General features: G+C 46.1%; 1 protein-coding gene across 3 annotated transcripts in view; it reads left to right on the top strand.

Annotated features, from left to right (window-relative positions):
• The window catches only part of Otud7a (OTU deubiquitinase 7A), a 324,086-nt gene that overhangs the window by 278,990 nt on the left and 25,634 nt on the right, over positions 1-19,462 (top strand). For all 3 annotated transcript variants that reach the window (XM_029480173.2, XM_029480172.2, XM_029480170.2), the window contains 5 exons: positions 8,650-8,751; positions 12,257-12,384; positions 13,072-13,187; positions 16,936-17,063; positions 19,069-19,218. In XM_029480173.2, coding sequence (XP_029336033.1) covers positions 8,650-8,751; positions 12,257-12,384; positions 13,072-13,187; positions 16,936-17,063; positions 19,069-19,218 — 624 coding nt within the window. The remainder of the gene's footprint in view (positions 1-8,649; positions 8,752-12,256; positions 12,385-13,071; positions 13,188-16,935; positions 17,064-19,068; positions 19,219-19,462) is intronic.

The following is a 19,462-nucleotide window of genomic DNA, read 5'->3' as shown; positions in this document are numbered from 1 at the left end:
TATATAGAAAATAACTAATATAAATTCACTAGAGGCATACCCCAAGATCATCATTAAGTGCTAATTATTTCATAAGCAAAACCTCTGATATGTTAGCAACTGGCTTTACTGAGAAGTGAGGCTGCTCTGGGTGATTTTGTGCATGCCTTCCGTTTTCATTTCTCTCGGGTAAATATCCAGGAATAGAATGTTTGAATCGTGTGGCATGCATATGCTTCGGTTTGTTAGTGATTGCCAAAAGGTTTTCCAACACCACAGTGCCATTTCTACTTTCAGCTGTGACGTACATGAAGTCTAGTTGCCGTGTGTCTCCAGTCTTGCTGTGACAGACTGCTCTGCTGGGTGTGAAGCAGTGGCTTTCCTCAGTTTCAATCTGTGGTATTTGATGGCTATCAATATTGAGGATGTTTTTTGTGTCCTCTTTGACCATTAATAATTCCTTTATGATCGAATTCATGTTAAGTTGTGTGCCCATTGTTATTAGGTTGTTTGCTCTGTCCGTCTTCATCTCCCTCTCAGATGCATGCCCCCTCACTTGGCATTGATATCTCTGAGTGGACATTTTATTTCAGTAATGTCAAGGACACTGTTTTGTTCTTTGGCAATAATATTCTGTTACATTTTTTTCTAGGACATATTGCAGTTTTAGCTTTTTATTTAGGGCCCTGAATCTTTATAAGTTTTAGTTTGATGGTTATGGCTATGACTTAGTTCAAATTAATTTGTGCTTAAGGTGAAAAGACAACATTGAAGGTCTTTTTCCATGTATCCATTAATGCTCACACCACTTGTGTAACTCTAATCTCATTCTTCCATTGGTAGTCCACACAGCTTTGTAGAAAAGTGTTTGGCTGTAACCATGGGTCTGTTTGGCCTTCACATTTTGTTCCATTGATTTGTCTTCTTTACACCAAGTCTACATTATGATGACTACTGTTTCTTCATAATAAATTACACAACCGGGGACGTGAGTATTCAGGATTGATTTTTCTTTCAGGTTTTATTGGTTAATCACTTTTCTAAAATGGTTTTTTACTTGAAATTGCACACTTCGAAAACATATACAATGTGTTTTGCTCAAGCCCACCCCCGCTTCCTCCTCTGCAACACCTCCCTCACCACCATTTCTCCCTCCCAAATATATTTACTGTTCTTTTAAACTCACTGGATCTAGTCAGTGTAGACAGTCTGCACCTGGCTGTACAGCCATCCACTATAGCATGGGGAGCCTATCAAGGGGACACATCCCTGAAGGAAACTGATGGAAACTGACTCTCCTCCCCAGCAGCCAGCAGTTACCCAAAGCTCCTGAGCTAGTGCTGGGCCTTGTGATCACCCCTGTCCTTGCGGGCATTGGGACTTTCCTGATCTTGTGCAAGTTTCCTACGTGCAGTCGAAGCTGCTGTGAATTCTTCTGTCCAGTGGGCCTGCCTTGTCAGGAAATTACTGTCCCTCAGCAGTCCTCCACAGCTTCTGACTCTTTTAGTCTTTCCTCTCCCTTCCATGACGATCCCTGAGTTTGGAGGTATGATTCAGATTCCTATTTAGGGCTGAGAACTCCACAAGATCTTATTCTCTGCACTTGGATGAGTTGCTAGTCTCTATATTAAGACCTCTCTATTGAAAAAAAGGAAAGCGGCTTCTCTGATGAGGATTAAGATCTGCACCCGTCTATATAAAGATAAGTATTCAGAGGGCAGTTTGATACTATGTCCACTTAGCAGAATAACGGGTTCTACTTTATGATCTAAGTCCAGTTAAAAATACCAGCTATGTGTTGTATTTTGTGGCGTGCCTTACATCCAATCAGAACGTGGCTGGCTACTCCTGTAACACTCATGTCAGTATGGCACCCACAGGCGTGACTTAGCAGGCGTCTTTATGGTAGCCTATGGTGTTCACAGTCAGTAAGACTTTCCACAAAAGCAGCCTGTGTAGCACCTTCTGGCATTATGAAAGTTAGCCAGTATGGACAAAGCCTCCAGACCTGTGCCAGCTTAATGACTCCACTGTCCAGTAGCCCAGGTATGAGACTTTTCAGCAGTGGCATCTTGCTGTCAAGTTCTTCTGGGTAACCAAGAGCAATGGCAGTAGCCTGTATTGTTCTGGGAATCTGTCAGATCTCCCCGACAGATATGTACTTAAGTTTTTACAATTTTAAGTTTGTTGTTGGCATTGTTTTGTTAATTTTTTGTAGCCTGTGTTTTGATAAACTTGAATTTCTTATTAGGTCAAGAAGTTTTTGTAGATTCCTAGGTATTTTCTATATAAAACCATTTCTTCTAGTAATAAATTCAGCCTCCGTCTTTGATTTCCCATACTTTGTCCTTTTACCTCTCACAGGACAGGCCTGGCTCGAGCCTTAGTCGAGGTTGAGTGTTGTTTCCTGCCTCTGTAGGAAGAGTCCAGGTGGCTCCTCTGTGGTGTTAGCATTGTGGTTTCCTAGGGGTCGTCTATCCTTCCAGGAGGCTTCCTTGTTTCTCTTGCTTTTCTCCTCTCATTTTGCTGTTGAAGACGATTTGTCTCAGTACAGACCCTGGTCTGGGGGTATTTTTATCAGCACTTCCAAGACTGTGCATTACGCACTGGCCTTATCTCATTATCACCCTCTCAATGCTTTCCTCTGCTTTTAAGATCTTGTCTTTAATTCTCAGCAGCTTTACTGTGTGTTTTGGCATGGTTTACTTTGTATTAATATTTCTTGTGCTTACAGACCTTCTAAAATTTATTATCTCCAACTTGGAAACATTTTGAACATTATATTTGTTCTACTGTGTTATTTGATCTATTTCTTCTACTTTTTCTTTTTACTCTATCCAAGTTACGTCAAAGTCTGTGTCAGCTAATCCAAAATCTAGATGACTTATGAGGCTTTTTTCCTTAACCTCATTTTAAGCCTGAGAGGTTCATTGTTTATGTGGCTAGTGATTTTTTTACTAGCATCTAGATATCATGCAGATAAAGCCGGAGGCTGTAAATGGTGTTACCTTTCTCTAGAGAGGCCCACACTTCCATCTGGAGGCTCAACCCATAACTCCAGTCAGGGAGCACTGAATTGAAACAGGCTTGCAGTCCCAGAAGGCTCCATCTACTTCAGGTTCATGCCTGGTCTGCCAGTATTTTCTGCTCATCCTGTTATATTTTCTCAGCTTTTCTTCCCTAGTGGGTATTGAATTCAGTATCTCATGTCATACCTGAAAAAGTCTGCTTTGTGTCAAGAACTGCAGTGTCTGAGAGTTCACTCTGCCTGCAGCTGATAACTACATCCATCTGCCTGGTTTCATGCATACTGACAGAAGACCTGACAATCCTGGGTCAGAGAAGAGCTCGTGTGTGTGTGTGTGTGTGTGTGTGTGTGTGTGTGTGTAAAGCTGATGGCAGTGGCTGTACAAGAATTACTCGAGACACAGAAAGGCAAAGACTGCATTGCAAGAAGAAGAAGACAGGTTAGACAGAGATATCCAGCTAACAAGGGATGGAAATTTTTTATAGTAGTTGGGGTGTGGGGGTCAGTTTATCCCATGGGACAGGCATATCTGGATTTAGTGGTGGACATCTCATTATCTTGTTAAGTAGTAAATTTTATACCAGATGTTGCTTTTTTTTTTTTTTTTGGTTTTGGTTTTGGTTTTTTGAGACAGGGTTTCTCTGTATAACCCTGGCTGTCCTGGAACTCACTTTGTAAACCAGGCTGGCCTCGAACTCAGAAGTCTGCCTGCCTCTGCCTCCCAAGTGCTGGGATTAAAGGTGTGCACCACCATGCCCGGCCAGATGTTGCTTTTCTTGAGTCTGGTCACTGGGACTTGTGTTCCAGATGTTTGCATAAGGCACTTACTATTAGACGTCAGACGTCAGGTACTGGTGCCTGCTTGCTAAAGTGTGAGCATGTGGCTATATGTTTGGCCTTTTATTGGCAGATTTCCTTTCTGACATATCAGCAAGATGCAATCAGTAACAGTGGTTAAACATCTGATCTCTGGACCTGCTTCAGAGCTGAGTAGGTCTGTGAAGAGGCCCTGGTCAATATTTCTGATCTGCCATGGGGGCATATAAATATAAGGCATAGAAGACTACAGAGGCATTTAGGAGGTGGGAGGAAATGGCTATTGGCAAAAGTTGAAAGCCAGACTGTGACATCATGTGGAGATCTAGAGGTCTTTGGTGGTGGCATATAGGTGATATGACCTGTCATCTGAGTGCTGTCCCAGCCAGGTGTCTTGAAATATCAAGAAATGGGAAAAGCCAAGCAGTAGGCTTGAAGGGGATTTGCCTGTTAGGGGAGAGAGCAGGAAGGCAAGTGTCTGTGTGGCACAGGGGTGGAGGGGCTAAGTTTCTTACCTGGCTTTTGTTTTCCATTAGGAGACCCCCATGGAAGAAAATCAGGACTAGAGACACAGTGTCTCTAGTGTCTCTAGAGGGGAGTTAAACAGGAAGTTGTGAGTTTTAGTTTTCACTTAGGTATGACATTTAGACAAAGCTGCCATGTGAATTTTCATCTAGAGCATTGAGCCGATGAGTATGTTGTGGTGGAATACAACATGGATAAAGAATGTAATAATGTGGCCAGAGTTGTTTGGTTGAACTTTAACTGCAGCTCCGTTTCCTGAAAAGGTCAACATCAGGGAGGGAGTGCCAAAAGCCCTGATGGAAATCTGCTACAAGGAGAGCCTAGCCCTGCATCCCCCTCTGCCATGACAGTGGTCAGGTGTATATGGCGCACAGTGGCCATCTCTGCATAAGAGCTATCTTAGAGGCTTCTATTCTGTCCCCCCCAAGATAGTGGGAATGCTACCATGTGCTAAGGATGCAGGTGACCATGGTGGCATCTGAGAGGTATAGGCACTGCAGGCCAGCCAATGCCAGTTGGTCTCCTCATAGAACAAATGTTGAGGGTGCACTTCAATATGAGTGGCTCAGACATTAGATTAGCAGCTGAGATCTTCTATAGAATTTAATCTACCAGGATGTAGCTTACCACATGTAGATGAATTGCTGTGTCATTGACAGCAGCCCAGGGATCATGACAAAGAGAAGCAGCTTCATCAAGGATATGTTAGCCAGATCTACAGGAGCATCCTGAGTCCTACTCAGAGATTGGATGGCTGAGCCCATTTTGGGTTCTGCGGAGTTCATATCAGAGCAGAAGAGCTCCCAAAGTCCAGCGAATACCCCTAGGTTTCAGCTCGGCAGAGGCATCAGTGAGCCAAGCCCAGCACTTAGGAGACCGTGTTAAGAGACTCACACAGTCAACAGTTTTACACTGGGCATCAGCATGGGAAAGCAAGTCTTCCCCAAAAGGATCCGTCTCCACTTTTCATATAATCCCAAGATGCCTCGAGAAGCTAGTTAGTAGTATTCTTGGATGTTCCATTTCCATTTGACACGTAATAGGTCCAGGGTCACTCATGAATAATCACGACATAATTATACACAAAATATCTAACAAAGTGAACCTATCCATACATTCCAACAATGTCAGATTTAGTCCAGTGATACGAGTTGAATTACTACCAGAAATAGTGCACTGACAGTCTCCTGCTCCCAAAAAATCAATGGAACAGCTAATGGTGGATCTGTCTGCCTCACCCAGTGAAAAAAGAGACAGTCAGAATCTTACAAGCTTCCAAACCTGCTGAGATGCTGAGATGCTGAGATTTAGACAAAGAAGGATCCCACAGGGTCATCTCTGAGAGGCGACTCCATTTGCACCACCTGATCCCTGGAAGCAGCCACAAAATCCACAGGGGAAAAAGTTTAGCAAGACTTTGGGTCCCTTAGGCATAGTGTGGCTTTACCTGTAAAGGACTTTTCACTACATACTTGGCTGCACACAGGGTGAGAGCCTGACAGCCTGACCAGAAAGGCATAAGAAGTGGAGCGGGAGCAGGGTTTAGAACCATGCGGAGAGCTGTCAGCAAAGCAAGCCCTCATAAAGAGGGGTGTTGCCTGCTCTGAGGAAAGGGAAGCTTTGTTCACCGTTCACCAGAGGAGATGAAGTCTCTGTCCTCTCCCCTCTTCCCTGCTCCCTGATCCCCTGCCCCCGGGTCCCCTCTCTCCTCTCCCCGCTCCCCTTTGCCTTTCCTGTCCCCTCTCCCCTTTCTCCTTGCCGCTCTCTTTCTCTTTTTCTTGGTGTATCTCTGTCTCTCTGTCCGTCTATTCCTCTGTGTATATCTCTGTATGTCTCTGTGTCTCTCTCTCAGCAGAGGTTTTAGCAGCTCATTATAAATGCAAAAAGCATTAGGTTTACTAAACTTCAGGTTTCTGAGCAGTAACACAGACCACTGAGAGAAGTGTCCACCTGAGCCTGCCTTCCCACCATCCCTGTGAGATCTGGGGGGCAAGAAGATCCAGTATTGAAATGATGCTCCTGCTGCTTGCTGTGCTATGAATAATAAAGTCATTTGTCTCTGATCTAGGAGCCTTTATCCTGTGCCCAAGAAACTATGGCAGGCTGGCTGTGTAGATTTACAGTGTTCAAGGTGATGTTTCATATACATATATATTGTGAAATGACTAACATAGCTGTGTTCCTTAGAATGCCCACCACCTCAGACAGTGGCCATTTATGGTGAGAGTGAACATATTTAAGATCTCTCTCATAGCGGATTGTGAGTATACACTATGGTTTCGTTAGCTATGGGAGCCAGGCTGTGCAGTAGATCTACAGAACTTATTCATCCTGAATCGCTATTAGGGTGTTCAGTTCATTCACATTGAATATAAGTGGTTTTAATGTATTACTATTTAAATCTAGATCTGTCATCTCGCCTTTTTGTTGTATTAGCAGCCCGCCTCCTTTCGAGTTGCTTAAGGGTATGGGTTTTTTATTATTCTGTCTTCCCTTCCACTATGTTGATAGTTTGGAAAGATGTTGCAGGTTAGAAAATGTACCTTTGCGTTACTGCAGTTTGCCCGTAAGCTGGTATTTTACCATCTGCTGTCCAATACAAGGCCTTAGACGTCACCTCACATATACAGACTGCTATAATCAATGCTGTAGCTGACATCTACATTTGTTGTAGCTTCACATATAATTTAGTCTCCAAGAGATGTTGCTAATTATACAGTAATCACTATTAGCAACGTCTTTGTCTTTCAAGTTTCTTTATTCCATGTACGTACTCTACTGCTACCCAGGGTCATTTTCCTGCCATAATTAATGCTTGTGCTGCTGGTCTAATGCTAGTGAATTATCTCTTCCAGTTTATCTGAGGTACAGAATTCCATATCATTAATTGTTTCCTTTCTGTAAGAAACCCCTCTGTGTGGATGCCTTTGGCATGTCAGTCTAGAGGGAATCCACGTGCTCAGTGTGTGGAGAACTCCCTTTGTCACTGTGGTGCCTCCCTGAGTGTTCAGAGCTTTAACCTCTCGTCAACATTTTGCCCTCCCCGGCCAGCCAGAGTGCTGAACAGGGGCATTAGATCTATGCCTAAGTCATTTCTCTGCTGTTATAAATGCTGTTACATTTTTGTCATGATTCTCATGTACTATTGCTAGTATGTAGGAATACAATTAATTTATGAATATTGATCTTATATCCTGTGACCTTTACAAAATAATTATAGTATTCTGCAATTTCCTTTGGATTTTCTACATATGCCAATATGTCATCTAAAAATAAGGCTGTTACCTCTTCCTTTCTAATCTGTGGCTGCAAAATGGTATTCTTAGCTTCCTTCACTGGGAAGGTTCACACAATGGTAAGAGTGGGCAGCCTGGGCTTTCCCCTCACTTAAAAGAAAAGCAGTCATGCCGTCACCATTCAGAATGCTCCATGGGCTTTACAGGTGCTCCTTGTCAAGTGCAGGTAGTACTCCCCATTGCTAGTCTCAATCAATCACAGATGTGAGTATTGACTTTTATTATTTTTTCTATTCATGTTATGATTTTTTAACTGCTTCTTCTGTAATCTATTATGGGGTTATATTAATCTGTTTTTAAGTATTAAGCCAACTTCTCATCATTAGCATCAACCTTACATGGTCCTGCTGTGTCATTCTTGGTGTCCATTTCTGAGGACTATTCGTTTACATGTTGAAATTTTTGCTGCATATTCATGAGTGCTTTCTGCCTATATATTCTCCATCTGGTTTTAGGGTCAAGGAGTACATCGTATAGTGTTGGTAGGTTGGTTGGTTGGTTGGTTGGTTGGTTCATCTGTCTTTGAAATAAGATCTCACTGGTCAACTCAGACTGGCCCCAAATATGTAGTCCTCCTGTCTTAACCTCAACACTGACTACAAGCACATGCCAACCATGCTCAACTAGGATTGGTCTGACTACGGTTCAGTTCATTCTCCCTGAAGCTTGTTATGAGTGTTACAGTGTATACACTACCTTGGCAAAGCTCACTGATTGAGATTTAGCTAACTTTAAGGAGGCATGCACATCTTACCCGCTTCTGTGTTCCTTGTTCTTCACCATCCATCTGCTTGTCTTAAATACTCTACAGACACTACGACAAACTATGTAACTTTTGGTCTCAGGGAAAGAAAAGCCTATTTTGCCCCAACCCCCACCCATTTTTCTCCTTATGATTTGAGAAAAAGAAATCTTTCACGTGCACACACACACATGCTCATGCATACATAACATGCCTGTTCTCTGCCAAAAGAGCATCTGTTCTAAAATGAACTTCCTTTCCAGGTCGCCTGAACTGGTGGTCTACCGTGTGCACGAGCTGTAAAAGGCTTCTTCCTTTGGCCACAACAGGAGATGGGAACTGCCTCTTACATGCCGCCTCGCTAGGTAAGCACCCTGGCACCAACAGAGGCCAGTGGGGCTCTGGATCTGTCTGATGCACAGTTATCAAGCAGAGCCTCCTATGCTTCTGTCATCTGGAAGGATGCCTGTGACATCCTGGTCCTTCTGGTCTGGCTGGGTTGATGATGAGACAGAACAGTGTGGGGTAAATACCTGTCTTGCTAGGAGGCCTTGAGCAGGAGCTTCTAGGACAACAGGTGGAACAGGGTAGCCTGGGGCAATCTAAGAAGACTTGCTGGATAATGCTGTATGCTTTACTGAAACTTCAAAGAGTAGAAGTAGAAGACACTGTAGGCAGGAGACAACACAGACAAGGCACAAAGGCAGAAATCATGGGGTGTTCAGAGGCAGAGCTATGCAGGGTAAGGCTCCCGCAGGAAGACCTGGGAGCAGTGTGTGCAACAGGGTAGTTGGGAGCTGCCTGTAGACAGCAATGTATGATGATAAGGCGTAGGGTGTAGCTATACTCAGGTAATCACAGTCAGATACACAGCATATGATTCGCTACCTTCCCCCAGGGAGCTACATCAGCAGATACATGGGTGTGCTTGGCAATACTAGATAACTCACAGTCATGCTGGACTTCCTAGAATCTCTGTCTATCCCTCTGGACCAGTCTTCCATACACAGGACTGACTCCAGGTGACAGGCAAATCTAGATTTGTACCTGGGGTCTAGACATCAAGTCCATAGCTCTTCATCAATCCTAGAAGATGCTCTCTGTCAATGGAACAGGACCCCTGGATAAGATGTGAGCTGAGCCAGGGTGAGGCCCACACCTGATTTAGACCATCATGGGGCCTTCTAGTACAAGACAGGCTAAGGGGACACTGAAAAGAATTCTGTGCATCACAGAGTGCCTCAGCATGTAGCCCAGAGAGGCCCAGAAGCCTCAGAACCTAGAGTAAGACCATAGGTTGGATGGCAGCAATGGGAAAGATACAGGCATTCAATTCCACAACATAAACTTTTGTTTTGTGTACAAAATCACTTAAAAATATAACAGAAAATATCTTTAGGTCTGTAAGCAAAGTACACAGGCAACACCAATAAACTTTATATTTTAATTTTGCATTCTATCCCCAAGGTTTCTTTGTATGACAATATCCCAGAATCAGAAGCTCTCCTGACCCCAGGCAATTTTGGAAAGTGGTACTCAACCTGTACTTTGCATTTTGGGCTGACACAGCTACCCAAAGCATCCATGCATGATAGGATGGGTACTGTGGGAACAGCTGCTTCGCAGGCCTGACACTGAACAGGGTAATTGGGCACACATAGAAACAACAGACAATGGCTATAGAGATAGCTTAGGCAAGAACCAAGACCAGAGTTTGGTTTCCAGAACCTATGTTGGGAGGCTCACAACCACATATAACTCCAGCTCCAAGGAATCTGACCCCTTCTTCTGGCCTGTGAGACAACTTCACATGAGTATATGCATGTTGTGTGTGCACACACACAAGTAAAAATAAATTCTTTTTTCAAAAATAAATGGTATTTGTCCTGGAGCCCAGGAGGTCAATATGATTGAGACAAGGAAATCCTGTATGAGAAAGGCCGTGAAAGAGGCATGGAAAGAGTCTGTCCATGGAACACCAGAAGGTGAGGGAATGTGTCTGGAGACGAGAACATGACAATGGCGGTTGCTTCTCTCCATCCGTGCTGTAGGGAAAGACAAGAGCCGGAAATGCTACAATGCCCACAGCAGTCTTGGATTATTGCCTAACAAGGGTTACAAGCCTGCAGTCAATTCCAGTCACACTCTAGAGCAGCGGTTCTTGCCTTCCTAATGCTGCAACCCTGTGATACAGTTCCTCATATTGTAGTGACTCCCCCCAACCATAAAATTATTTCCATTGCCACCTTCTAAAATTACATAATTCTAAAATGTACCTAGACTTCGAAGGCATCATATAGAAAACAAAACATAACTTTGCTGCTGTTGTGAATTATAATGTAAATGTAAAATATCTGTGTTTTCTGGTGATTTTTAGTGACCCACAGGTTGAGAACCACTGCTCTGGAGGCTTCCAGCTCCTTGCGAGCCAGCCTGTTTCTCCTCTGCCCCCTCCCCTCCATCCTGGTCCTAACCACCTTTAGCTCTCGCCCTTTTTCAAATGCAGCAGTGCCTGGGAAAAACCCTCTGCTTTGCTTGCCAGCTCAGCTCCCTCCTTCACCCATTTGACGTTCTTGTTGACATCTCCATCCATTCACACAATATCAAACACTCCTGTCACACTCTCCCCTCCCTACTTTGTCTCTCCTTGTGTTGTGAACATTGTACATTATAAGCTCATTTAATAGCTACCTCATTTATAAGTTGCCTATAATATATGCTCTTAGATTGTAGGAAGTTTGTTGTGCTAGGAATATTCTCAGCACCTATAATGGATGGATGAGGCGTGGGCAGTAGAGAGATGAGTGGGCAAGACAATGGATAGATGGTGAAGAGATGGACAGACAAATAGGTGAATGGGTGAGTGAGCAGGTGGGTGAATGGATAGATGGTAGAGAGGTAGACAGGTGGGGGGGTTGGTATAAGGGTGAGAATATTGATAGATGGAAAGTGGGTGGATGGGTAGATGGATTGATAGATGGGTGGATTATAGAATCGTGAGTGGGTACATCCATCGATGATATAAGGATAGAAGGAAGGATGGATGGATGGATGGATAGATAGATGGAAGGATGGATGGATGGATGGATGGATGGATGGATGGAAAGTTAAGTAGGTAGTAGGTGAATGGATGGATGGATGGTTGGATGGATGGATGGATGGATGGTAGGTAGAAAAGTGAGTTGGTAGGTGGATAGATTCTCTTTTTTTCCTGTGTCACTATATGGCTGTAGCTCATTTCAATGTTCTTCTCAATGGTTGAGTACCTTGACCATGTCCCAACCACCCACAGTATGTACTCAGGAATATATGGTTCGTTTTTTCAGTCCCTCAACACATAACAAAATGGAGTCCTTCTCTCTAAGAAGTCCCTGTTATGTCCCAACCATGTGCAGTGATACTGCTGCTCAGAGAGCTGAGATGTCCTGTGCTAGGACTTCACACATCATCTCTAGTAGGCCTTAGAGAAGCCAGGTCACTATTAGCCATCCAGATTCAGGGCCCTCCAACTTTTCACCAACTTGTCCCCAGAGGCGCTTTCACCCAAACACAAGACAAGTGTTCACAATGGTGAACCTTAGGTCCCAGAGAGAGGTAGCACTCAACCTTTAGCTGCCCTTGTTCTGCTAGGACAGGAAGTACCACTTCGTTCATATATCTAAGCTGGTGGGAAACATACATAGCAGCATGGTGGTGGTGGGAGGGGGATCCAAGTCCACGGTAAGACTAAACGGCTTCCTGATATGTTAGTCCCTTCCTCTGCACCCATGTGGGAGGTCAGCCTGTTCAGCTGTGGCCCTTTGAGTCTCCTCCGGCTCAACTCTTCTTTTGTCCCTTCCTCCTCTGCCCTTCATGGCCTCCCTGCTACAGGAATGTGGGGCTTTCATGACCGGGACCTGGTTTTGAGGAAAGCTCTCTACACCATGATGAGGACGGGTGCTGAGCGGGAAGCCCTGAAGCGGAGGTGGAGGTGGCAGCAGACACAGCAGAACAAGGAGGTTGGTACCCGCCTCTGCTGGAGGCAGCATCCACATCAGGTGCAGCGTTCAGCTGTGCTACACCCTAGGGGACCCCTTACAACAGCCCAGTCCTGTGGGACAGCAGTACATGCCCACTCACACCTCCTGTGCTGCTGTGGTTAGGAGAGCTGCCTTCCTTCACTTCAAGTGCCCCAGCATGGATAATGAACTATATAGTCATGTACTGTTCTGTGAAGCTCTTGAAGCCCTCAATCCAGAGGAAATCTCAGCAGCCCCAAGCCATGGTGACATTAGCACTTTGCTCCACTAGGAAAAGAATCTGCCTACATTTGGGTTTGATGGCCCTTTAAACTGTCCATCCATCAGCCTCAGCCAGGTTCACGCATTCTCTCTCTCTCTCTCTTTCTCTCTCTCTCTCTCTCTCTCACACACACAAACACACACACACACACAGAGAGAGAGAGAGAGAGAGAGAGAGAGAGAGAGAGAGAGGAATGATCTTGGTGATTGGAGGACTCTCCAGCTCTGAAATCAGACACTGGAATTTCTGAAAAAACATACAGGGGACACTTGCAGATATGTCCAGTCAGTGTCCTAACGGGGCTTAGGCCAACCTGGGTGGCTTGGTACTACTGCCTTTGTGGGAGGAGGAGGTGAGGGCAGGTGACAGAGGCTGCCTCATGAACCAGCTTCCCTTTGCGCCAGTCAGGGCTGGTGTACACTGAGGAGGAATGGGAGCGAGAGTGGACAGAGCTGCTAAAACTGGCCTCCAGCGAGCCTCGCACACACTTCAGCAAGAATGGCAGTGGCACAGGTGGTGGGTGAGTGCTAACCTGCTCTCCATGGGTCTTCCAGGGCCTCAAAGAGCTTAGGAGAAGGAGAAGTGACCCTGCATGCTAGCCAGGTAGCAGAAGACAGGGAATTTTCATTGCAAATGAAGCTACATGGGAGGGGGGAGGCTGGACACATGTATCCAGGCTCCTACACATGATCTCAGGAGAGCTGCCCAGTCTGTCTCCCTCAGGCTCATCATACAGAGCAAACAGTAGTAGGTAGAGGACTTGGGACATGGCCAGGCCTGGAGGTAGCCTGTGATAGTGGTTGTTGCCACAGCTGTCATTGCCTCTCAGGGTATGAAGACACCAGCTGCTATTTGTGGAGTTTTTCCTTAATTGTTTTTGTGGTTTCAAGTCACATGGAAGGCAAGAGATCATCAAACCACCTCAGTGCTTCCCAAATGGATTCGTGGTTATTACACATGATCCTAGCACAAAGGCCTTGTGCATGCATTCAGGAATAGTTTGATCATGCAGGTCAGCTCCAGTATCCTACTGTGGGAATGAAGGGCAGGCCAGACCAACAGCAGCACTGTGGACCATTGAGCCATACAGTTTCAGAAGGTACATGCTTTGATTTTTTTTTGCTCATCATCCTGAAGGAAAGGTATCACCCCGAAAAGGTCTCTGACACAGCAAGAAGAATGAATACTGACACTAAGAACACAGACATGCATGTCTCCTGGCCAGCCTCTGCTTCATCTTCTGAGGCATCCTTTGTGCTCTAACACCACACCACAGTGGGCCTTGTACCCACTGGGCCTAACCCTCTTGAGGTTTTAGCTGGAGGATAAATTCCAGCAGAGCCCACAGAAGCACCGTCTAGAACTGTGTTCCTACATAAGACCCTTCAGTGCAGAAACCCACAATTCCATGGGCTGCTTGTTGCTTTGTTGTAATGAAATCACACAGTAATCCAAACAGGCATATTTGAACATCTGAAGTCTCTGTTCCTGAGACCTTAGCTCTTATCTGTTCCATGCCTCCAAGTCCTGGGTGGCCCTTCCAGTCCAGTGTCTCCTTCACTGTTGGACTTCCCACACCTGCCAAGGAGAAGATAAATGTCAGACAGCTGCCGGAGGACCAAATCTCTTCTGGTGAAGCACAGGGGGAGAAAACGAGTAATAACAATACATATTATAGTCTGTTTTCCATTTCTATAACAAATTACCTGAAATTAGGCACTTCTGAAGAAGAAAGTATAGTGTATTGTTTAGGGAATAAGAAAAAAGTGCATACAATTCTTTTAGCGCTTTTCATCTCAGTTAAATCTTTGGATGTGGAGCCTACAGATGTAGATATTTATTTGATTTGTGTGGGGGAAGGTGTGAGTATATGAACATTCTCATGTGTCCAGACAGGCTGCATGTAGAATCCCAAAGTAAATGACTGGTATCTTCCTCAGTTGCCCACCTCTTTATTGAGGTAAGTTCTCTCAGTGCACCTGGACCTAACCAATTCCGTTTGTCTTAGCTAGTCAGCTGTCCCTGGGAATCCCATCTCTATACCACAGTGCTAGGACTGCAAGTAGCCACCATACCTGCCTGCTTTTTTTGTTTGTTTGTTTGGTTTGGTTTTGGTTTTGGTTTGGCTTTTTTTGCCTCTGTTCCAAGGATCCTAACTCTGACACTCACACTTGCACAGGGACTGTGTCCACTGAGTCATCTCTCCAGCCAGAGCTACTTGTTTAAAGCAATATATGTTTTAAACATTCTACTATTCTCTTTCCAAAAAAAAAAAAAAACTCTATCTTCAAGCCATTAGGTAAACAAAGCAGGGTAGGCCATCTGACGGGGACAGGGGGAGAACACAAAGACTGTATCAAGTGCCAGGGCCAAACAGGGTAGAGAGGGAAACTTTTTTTATTTTTTTAATATATTTTTTCGAGAACCCCCCATTCTACACTCCCTCCCTCCTGGCTCCACGAGGGCACTTCCCCACCCACCCACCCATTCCTGCCCCACCTCCCTAGCACTCCTCTACACTGGTACATCAAGTCTTCACAGGACCAAGGGCCTCCCTTCCCTTTGATGACAGACAAGGCCATCCTCTGCTACATATGCAGCTCGCAGGGACTAAACCACCGACCAAAGAATACACATGGAGAGGGAAACCTAAGGATTGGCAGTCCTGGGGATGGCAGCAGAGATGAGAGACCACGTGTAGGCCAGGAGGCAGATCAAACGCTAAGGATGGTGAGGTCCTTCCAGGTGGTTTCCCACTGTAGAGCAGAGAGTTATCAGTAAGATGAACTTGGTCAAGATTAGACTGCAGTTAAAAGTATTAGTGAACCTGACATATCTTGTGGCAGTTGTGGTAAGTGATTCACACACAGAGAGGACAGTAGTGTGTGGGAGGGTGAATTTTGGTCCATCATCTTATGCCAGGGAACAATGAGGTGATGAATGGCAAGGAGAAGCCATAAGGACACAGACCAAGCTGATATAAGTGACAATGGCCAAATCAATGTGTTTGAGCATCACGACATTACAAATGGATTATAAACCATTTAATGAAAATATAAAACCAGAAATCCACAGTGCTGCCAACAGGCTTGGGAAGGAATGGAGACGTGCAGAGGTTCCAAACTCCCCTGTGGAACACATGGTGATGGAGTAGGTGGCCTGAGCAGCTCAAAAGGTTGTGGCTGGAAGAAGAGCCAGTGACCAAGGCCCTGCCACTGTAGAACAACCTTCATATCATGCCACCTGAGAGGACAAGCCCAGACCATCTTCTAACATCACAGTCAGGCAATGGAGAGACTCAGACTCAGAAAGTTCCACTAGACACCTACCAGGCCTGCGGTTGTGTCTCAGAAGTGTTGCAGTTGTAGAAACACAGAGCAGCATTGCAGGCTGAGGGAGTCCTCAGCAGAAAGCTCACAACCCTGATGGATCCTGGATCCTGAAGGTGTTGGTAGGACCACTGTGAGCAAACCTGGTGGGCAGATGTTAGCTCTTCGTTTTGGTGGCTGTGTCCTGGGGTGTCAAATGTGGCTCTGTAAATACTCTGACCCCTCTCAAAGTAAAGAGGTGGCAGGCTGGAGAATAACTTTTAGGTGGTCCTATATGAGGTTTTGTGACTTCTGACTGCTGCCACAATTTGGACTATAAAGTCCATTGGCCACCAAAGAAAAAGGCAAAATAGGAAGAAAGAAAAAGAAGAAAAACATAATGCAACATTGGATCTCCCCCCAAAGGTGCGTTTCTTAGGATTTACAGCCTGGAGCTCTTTCCCAGTCATCCCAGCCCCAAGGGCCACCCTTGTTCCCTTGATGTCTTCAAGGAACTGATTCCTGGAGCCCCAGGGTATGGAAAGCCAAGAATTTACTACCTCCTGCTGTACACTGTCATAGTGTAGAGACTTACACAAGGTCTGTCATCTAAGAGCTCTGACTCTCTTCCCTTGGAGGGTGTCCCTGTTGTTAAGGGACATCTAGGTCACAGTCTTCTGTCCTAGTCTCACAGCCTGAATGACAGCTCTATCCCTGAGGCCAGGCAGGAGCTTGGACCCTGGCTGGGGAGGGTGTGAAAGTGAGGCTGTACATTCAAATTCCTTCTACCCCCAAGGCAGAATTCAGGCAGGCTTCGCATGATCTCTTTCCCGGAATTGTTCCTAGAAGGGTCCTAGGGTCCAGTGTTTGGGGGTGCTTAATCCCTACAGAGCCTTCCTGTCTCTTCTGTTCTCTACCCCGTCTCATCTCGTGACAAGATATCTCTGTTGTGTTTCCTAGTGTGGACAACTCTGAGGACCCTGTATATGAAAGCCTGGAAGAGTTCCACGTCTTTGTCCTCGCCCACATACTACGGAGACCCATTGTGGTGGTGGCAGACACCATGCTAAGAGACTCTGGTGGAGAAGGTAGGATCCTCGAGGAGCCACAGTTAATGGTGGCCCAGGAAGGGTGGTGTCTATCTGCATATAGGCAGAGTCATCTTGTCCCTCTGAGACATACACAAAGATAGCATTATTTCATGTGTTTCTTCCTCCAGGGCAGCAGCAATTGCTCCTGGCCACCAGCCCTGCATGACACCATGAGGTGGCCATGAAAAATCTGGCCAAGCACCACAGACAGCACAGATCCCTTGAAAAGCCCCAGGCCCTGTTCCAGAGGTTCTGCAGGATAGACTGTTAGAGAGGAAAGGAAGGAAGGCAAAGTGCAGAGGTTCTGGTGGGTGGTGAAGACTCTTCAGGGTAGGCAAGCTGCTGCTGTAGGCCCACGGACACCCTGGCTTGTGCATGACTTCTCCTTGAATGTCCCCTCCCTCGGCCTTTTGCGGTCTTCCCCGGATAGATAAGCACACTGAAGCTCAGGATCAGACCAGACAATATCCCCACACAGGTTTAGCCGGAGATGCATATACCCTCCCTCACACGCCATCCTTAAGCCCGGAGCTTCTGAGAGTCAGCTGTAGTAAGAGTGCCTGAGATGCCACAGGGATGGCCATGCCCTGAAGAGTCAGAAATGATGGAGAGCCAGGAAAGCTATCCCTAGATCCTTTCCCACTCAGCAGACCCCACTCCCCGCACTCTCTGCAATGTGGTTCATTTTCCAATCTCCTTGGTAGCAACAGTGCAATTCAGCTCCCCCCTGCTGCCATTTCTTCTTGTTGGTCACTTTTTAGATAACACTGTCCACAATATCTCTTTACTACAACATTCCAGTCAACAAGTGACCTTGTGACATTTCACTCAGCTCCGCTGAAATTTTAATCTATCCCATACATCTCCTAGAGTCCTGCCAATAAAGCATCAGTTTTCATGCCAGAGAAAAGACAGCACGGCCGTGGCTTCTACGAGGGCAGAGGCCACAGAACATGCATCCTGCCCAGCATTCCTCTCCTCCCTGGGGCAGAGCCAGCAGCCCTCTGTAGCCTATCCTTGCTTCCTTTTCCTTAAATGATTCTCAAAGCAGGATCCTTGTATGGGTAGAATCATCCTGCCTAGTACAGACTGAGTGAAAGAGGCGGGGAAACTAAGAGATCCTCGGAGAACGTTCTAAAAGCCCCTGTGCTCTGCAACAAGAAGGGTACAATCCCCACTCTGAGGCCAAAGCAATATTCTTCATGGTAAAAACCCAGCTGCTAGGCTTGGGGCGTGGCTCCGTGGGTAGACTGCTTGCCTACCATGCAGGAAGCCCTGGTTCCGTCCCAGCGCTACATAAAGTAGGCATGGTGGTACATGCCTGTAATCTCAGCGCTCAGGGAGGCCAAGTCAAAAGAACTGCAAGTTCAAGGCCATCCTCTGCCACATAATGATTTGGGGCTACATGAGATCCTGTTTCAGTGAAGAAGAAAAAAAAAAAGAGAAAAGGAAAAGAAACAGCTACTGCTTCGGGCAGCTATTCACAGACGTGGTTCTCAGGCTCTTCCCTCACTTCTCATAAGAAAATGAACAAGATGGTATCTAGTCACACAAAGATGCACTCTCCACTTCCCGTGTTCCACCTGATCTACAGCTCAATACCACTGCTCTCTGGCTTGACCCTTCCTGTTCCATAGAACTTGTTATCAAAATACACACCAGACACAAGCAGGAAATATAGGTCCTGCCTGGTGTGTGGACATTTCAGTGACTCTGGAAGAGAAAGGACAGCATGGACTTCTAGCCAAGCTGGTGGGGGATATCACCAACCATCCTGGGTGTGGTCTTAGCTCTAACCCTGCCACTCTTTGACTGTGGTGTGGCTCTCAGGAGCAGGCTATCCAGACAGGTCACTATGGAAACTTCTAGCCCTAGCCCTGAGCACTAATTCTGCTCCCCTGTCCCCTCTCCCTGCCACCAACCCTCCCTTCCCTCTCTCTGCATTCCCTGCCCTGCTCTCCCCTGCCCCGTTCTCGCCCCCTCCCCATGTCTGTGTCCATAGCATTTGCACCCATCCCGTTTGGAGGGATCTACCTGCCCTTGGAGGTGCCTCCCAACAGGTGCCACTGCTCACCCCTGGTTCTGGCCTACGATCAAGCGCACTTCTCAGCCCTAGTGTCCATGGAACAGAGAGACCAACAGAGAGAACAAGGTTTGTCCGGCTCCTGAGACAGAGTGGGGTAAGGTGATGTGGGGGGCGGGGGACACTGAAGATGTGGTGTGTATGGACAACTCCCTAGAGTCCATGCACTGCAGGGATCAGCCACTGCAGGGATCAACCGTGGTTTCTGCATAGCCATGCTTAGTCGAAATGCAGATGTGTTAGAGGCAATGGGTCCACCTAAGTCACATTGGAAATGAGTGACGCCACTGCCTATACTTGGCTGTTGGCTTCT

The sequence above is a fragment of the Mus caroli genome, unplaced genomic scaffold (assembly GCF_978045245.1).
Source record: "Mus caroli unplaced genomic scaffold, Mus_caroli_1 scaffold_8, whole genome shotgun sequence".
NCBI classification, from domain to species: domain Eukaryota; kingdom Metazoa; phylum Chordata; class Mammalia; order Rodentia; family Muridae; genus Mus; species Mus caroli.
This window is presented reverse-complemented; position numbering and strand designations above follow the sequence as displayed.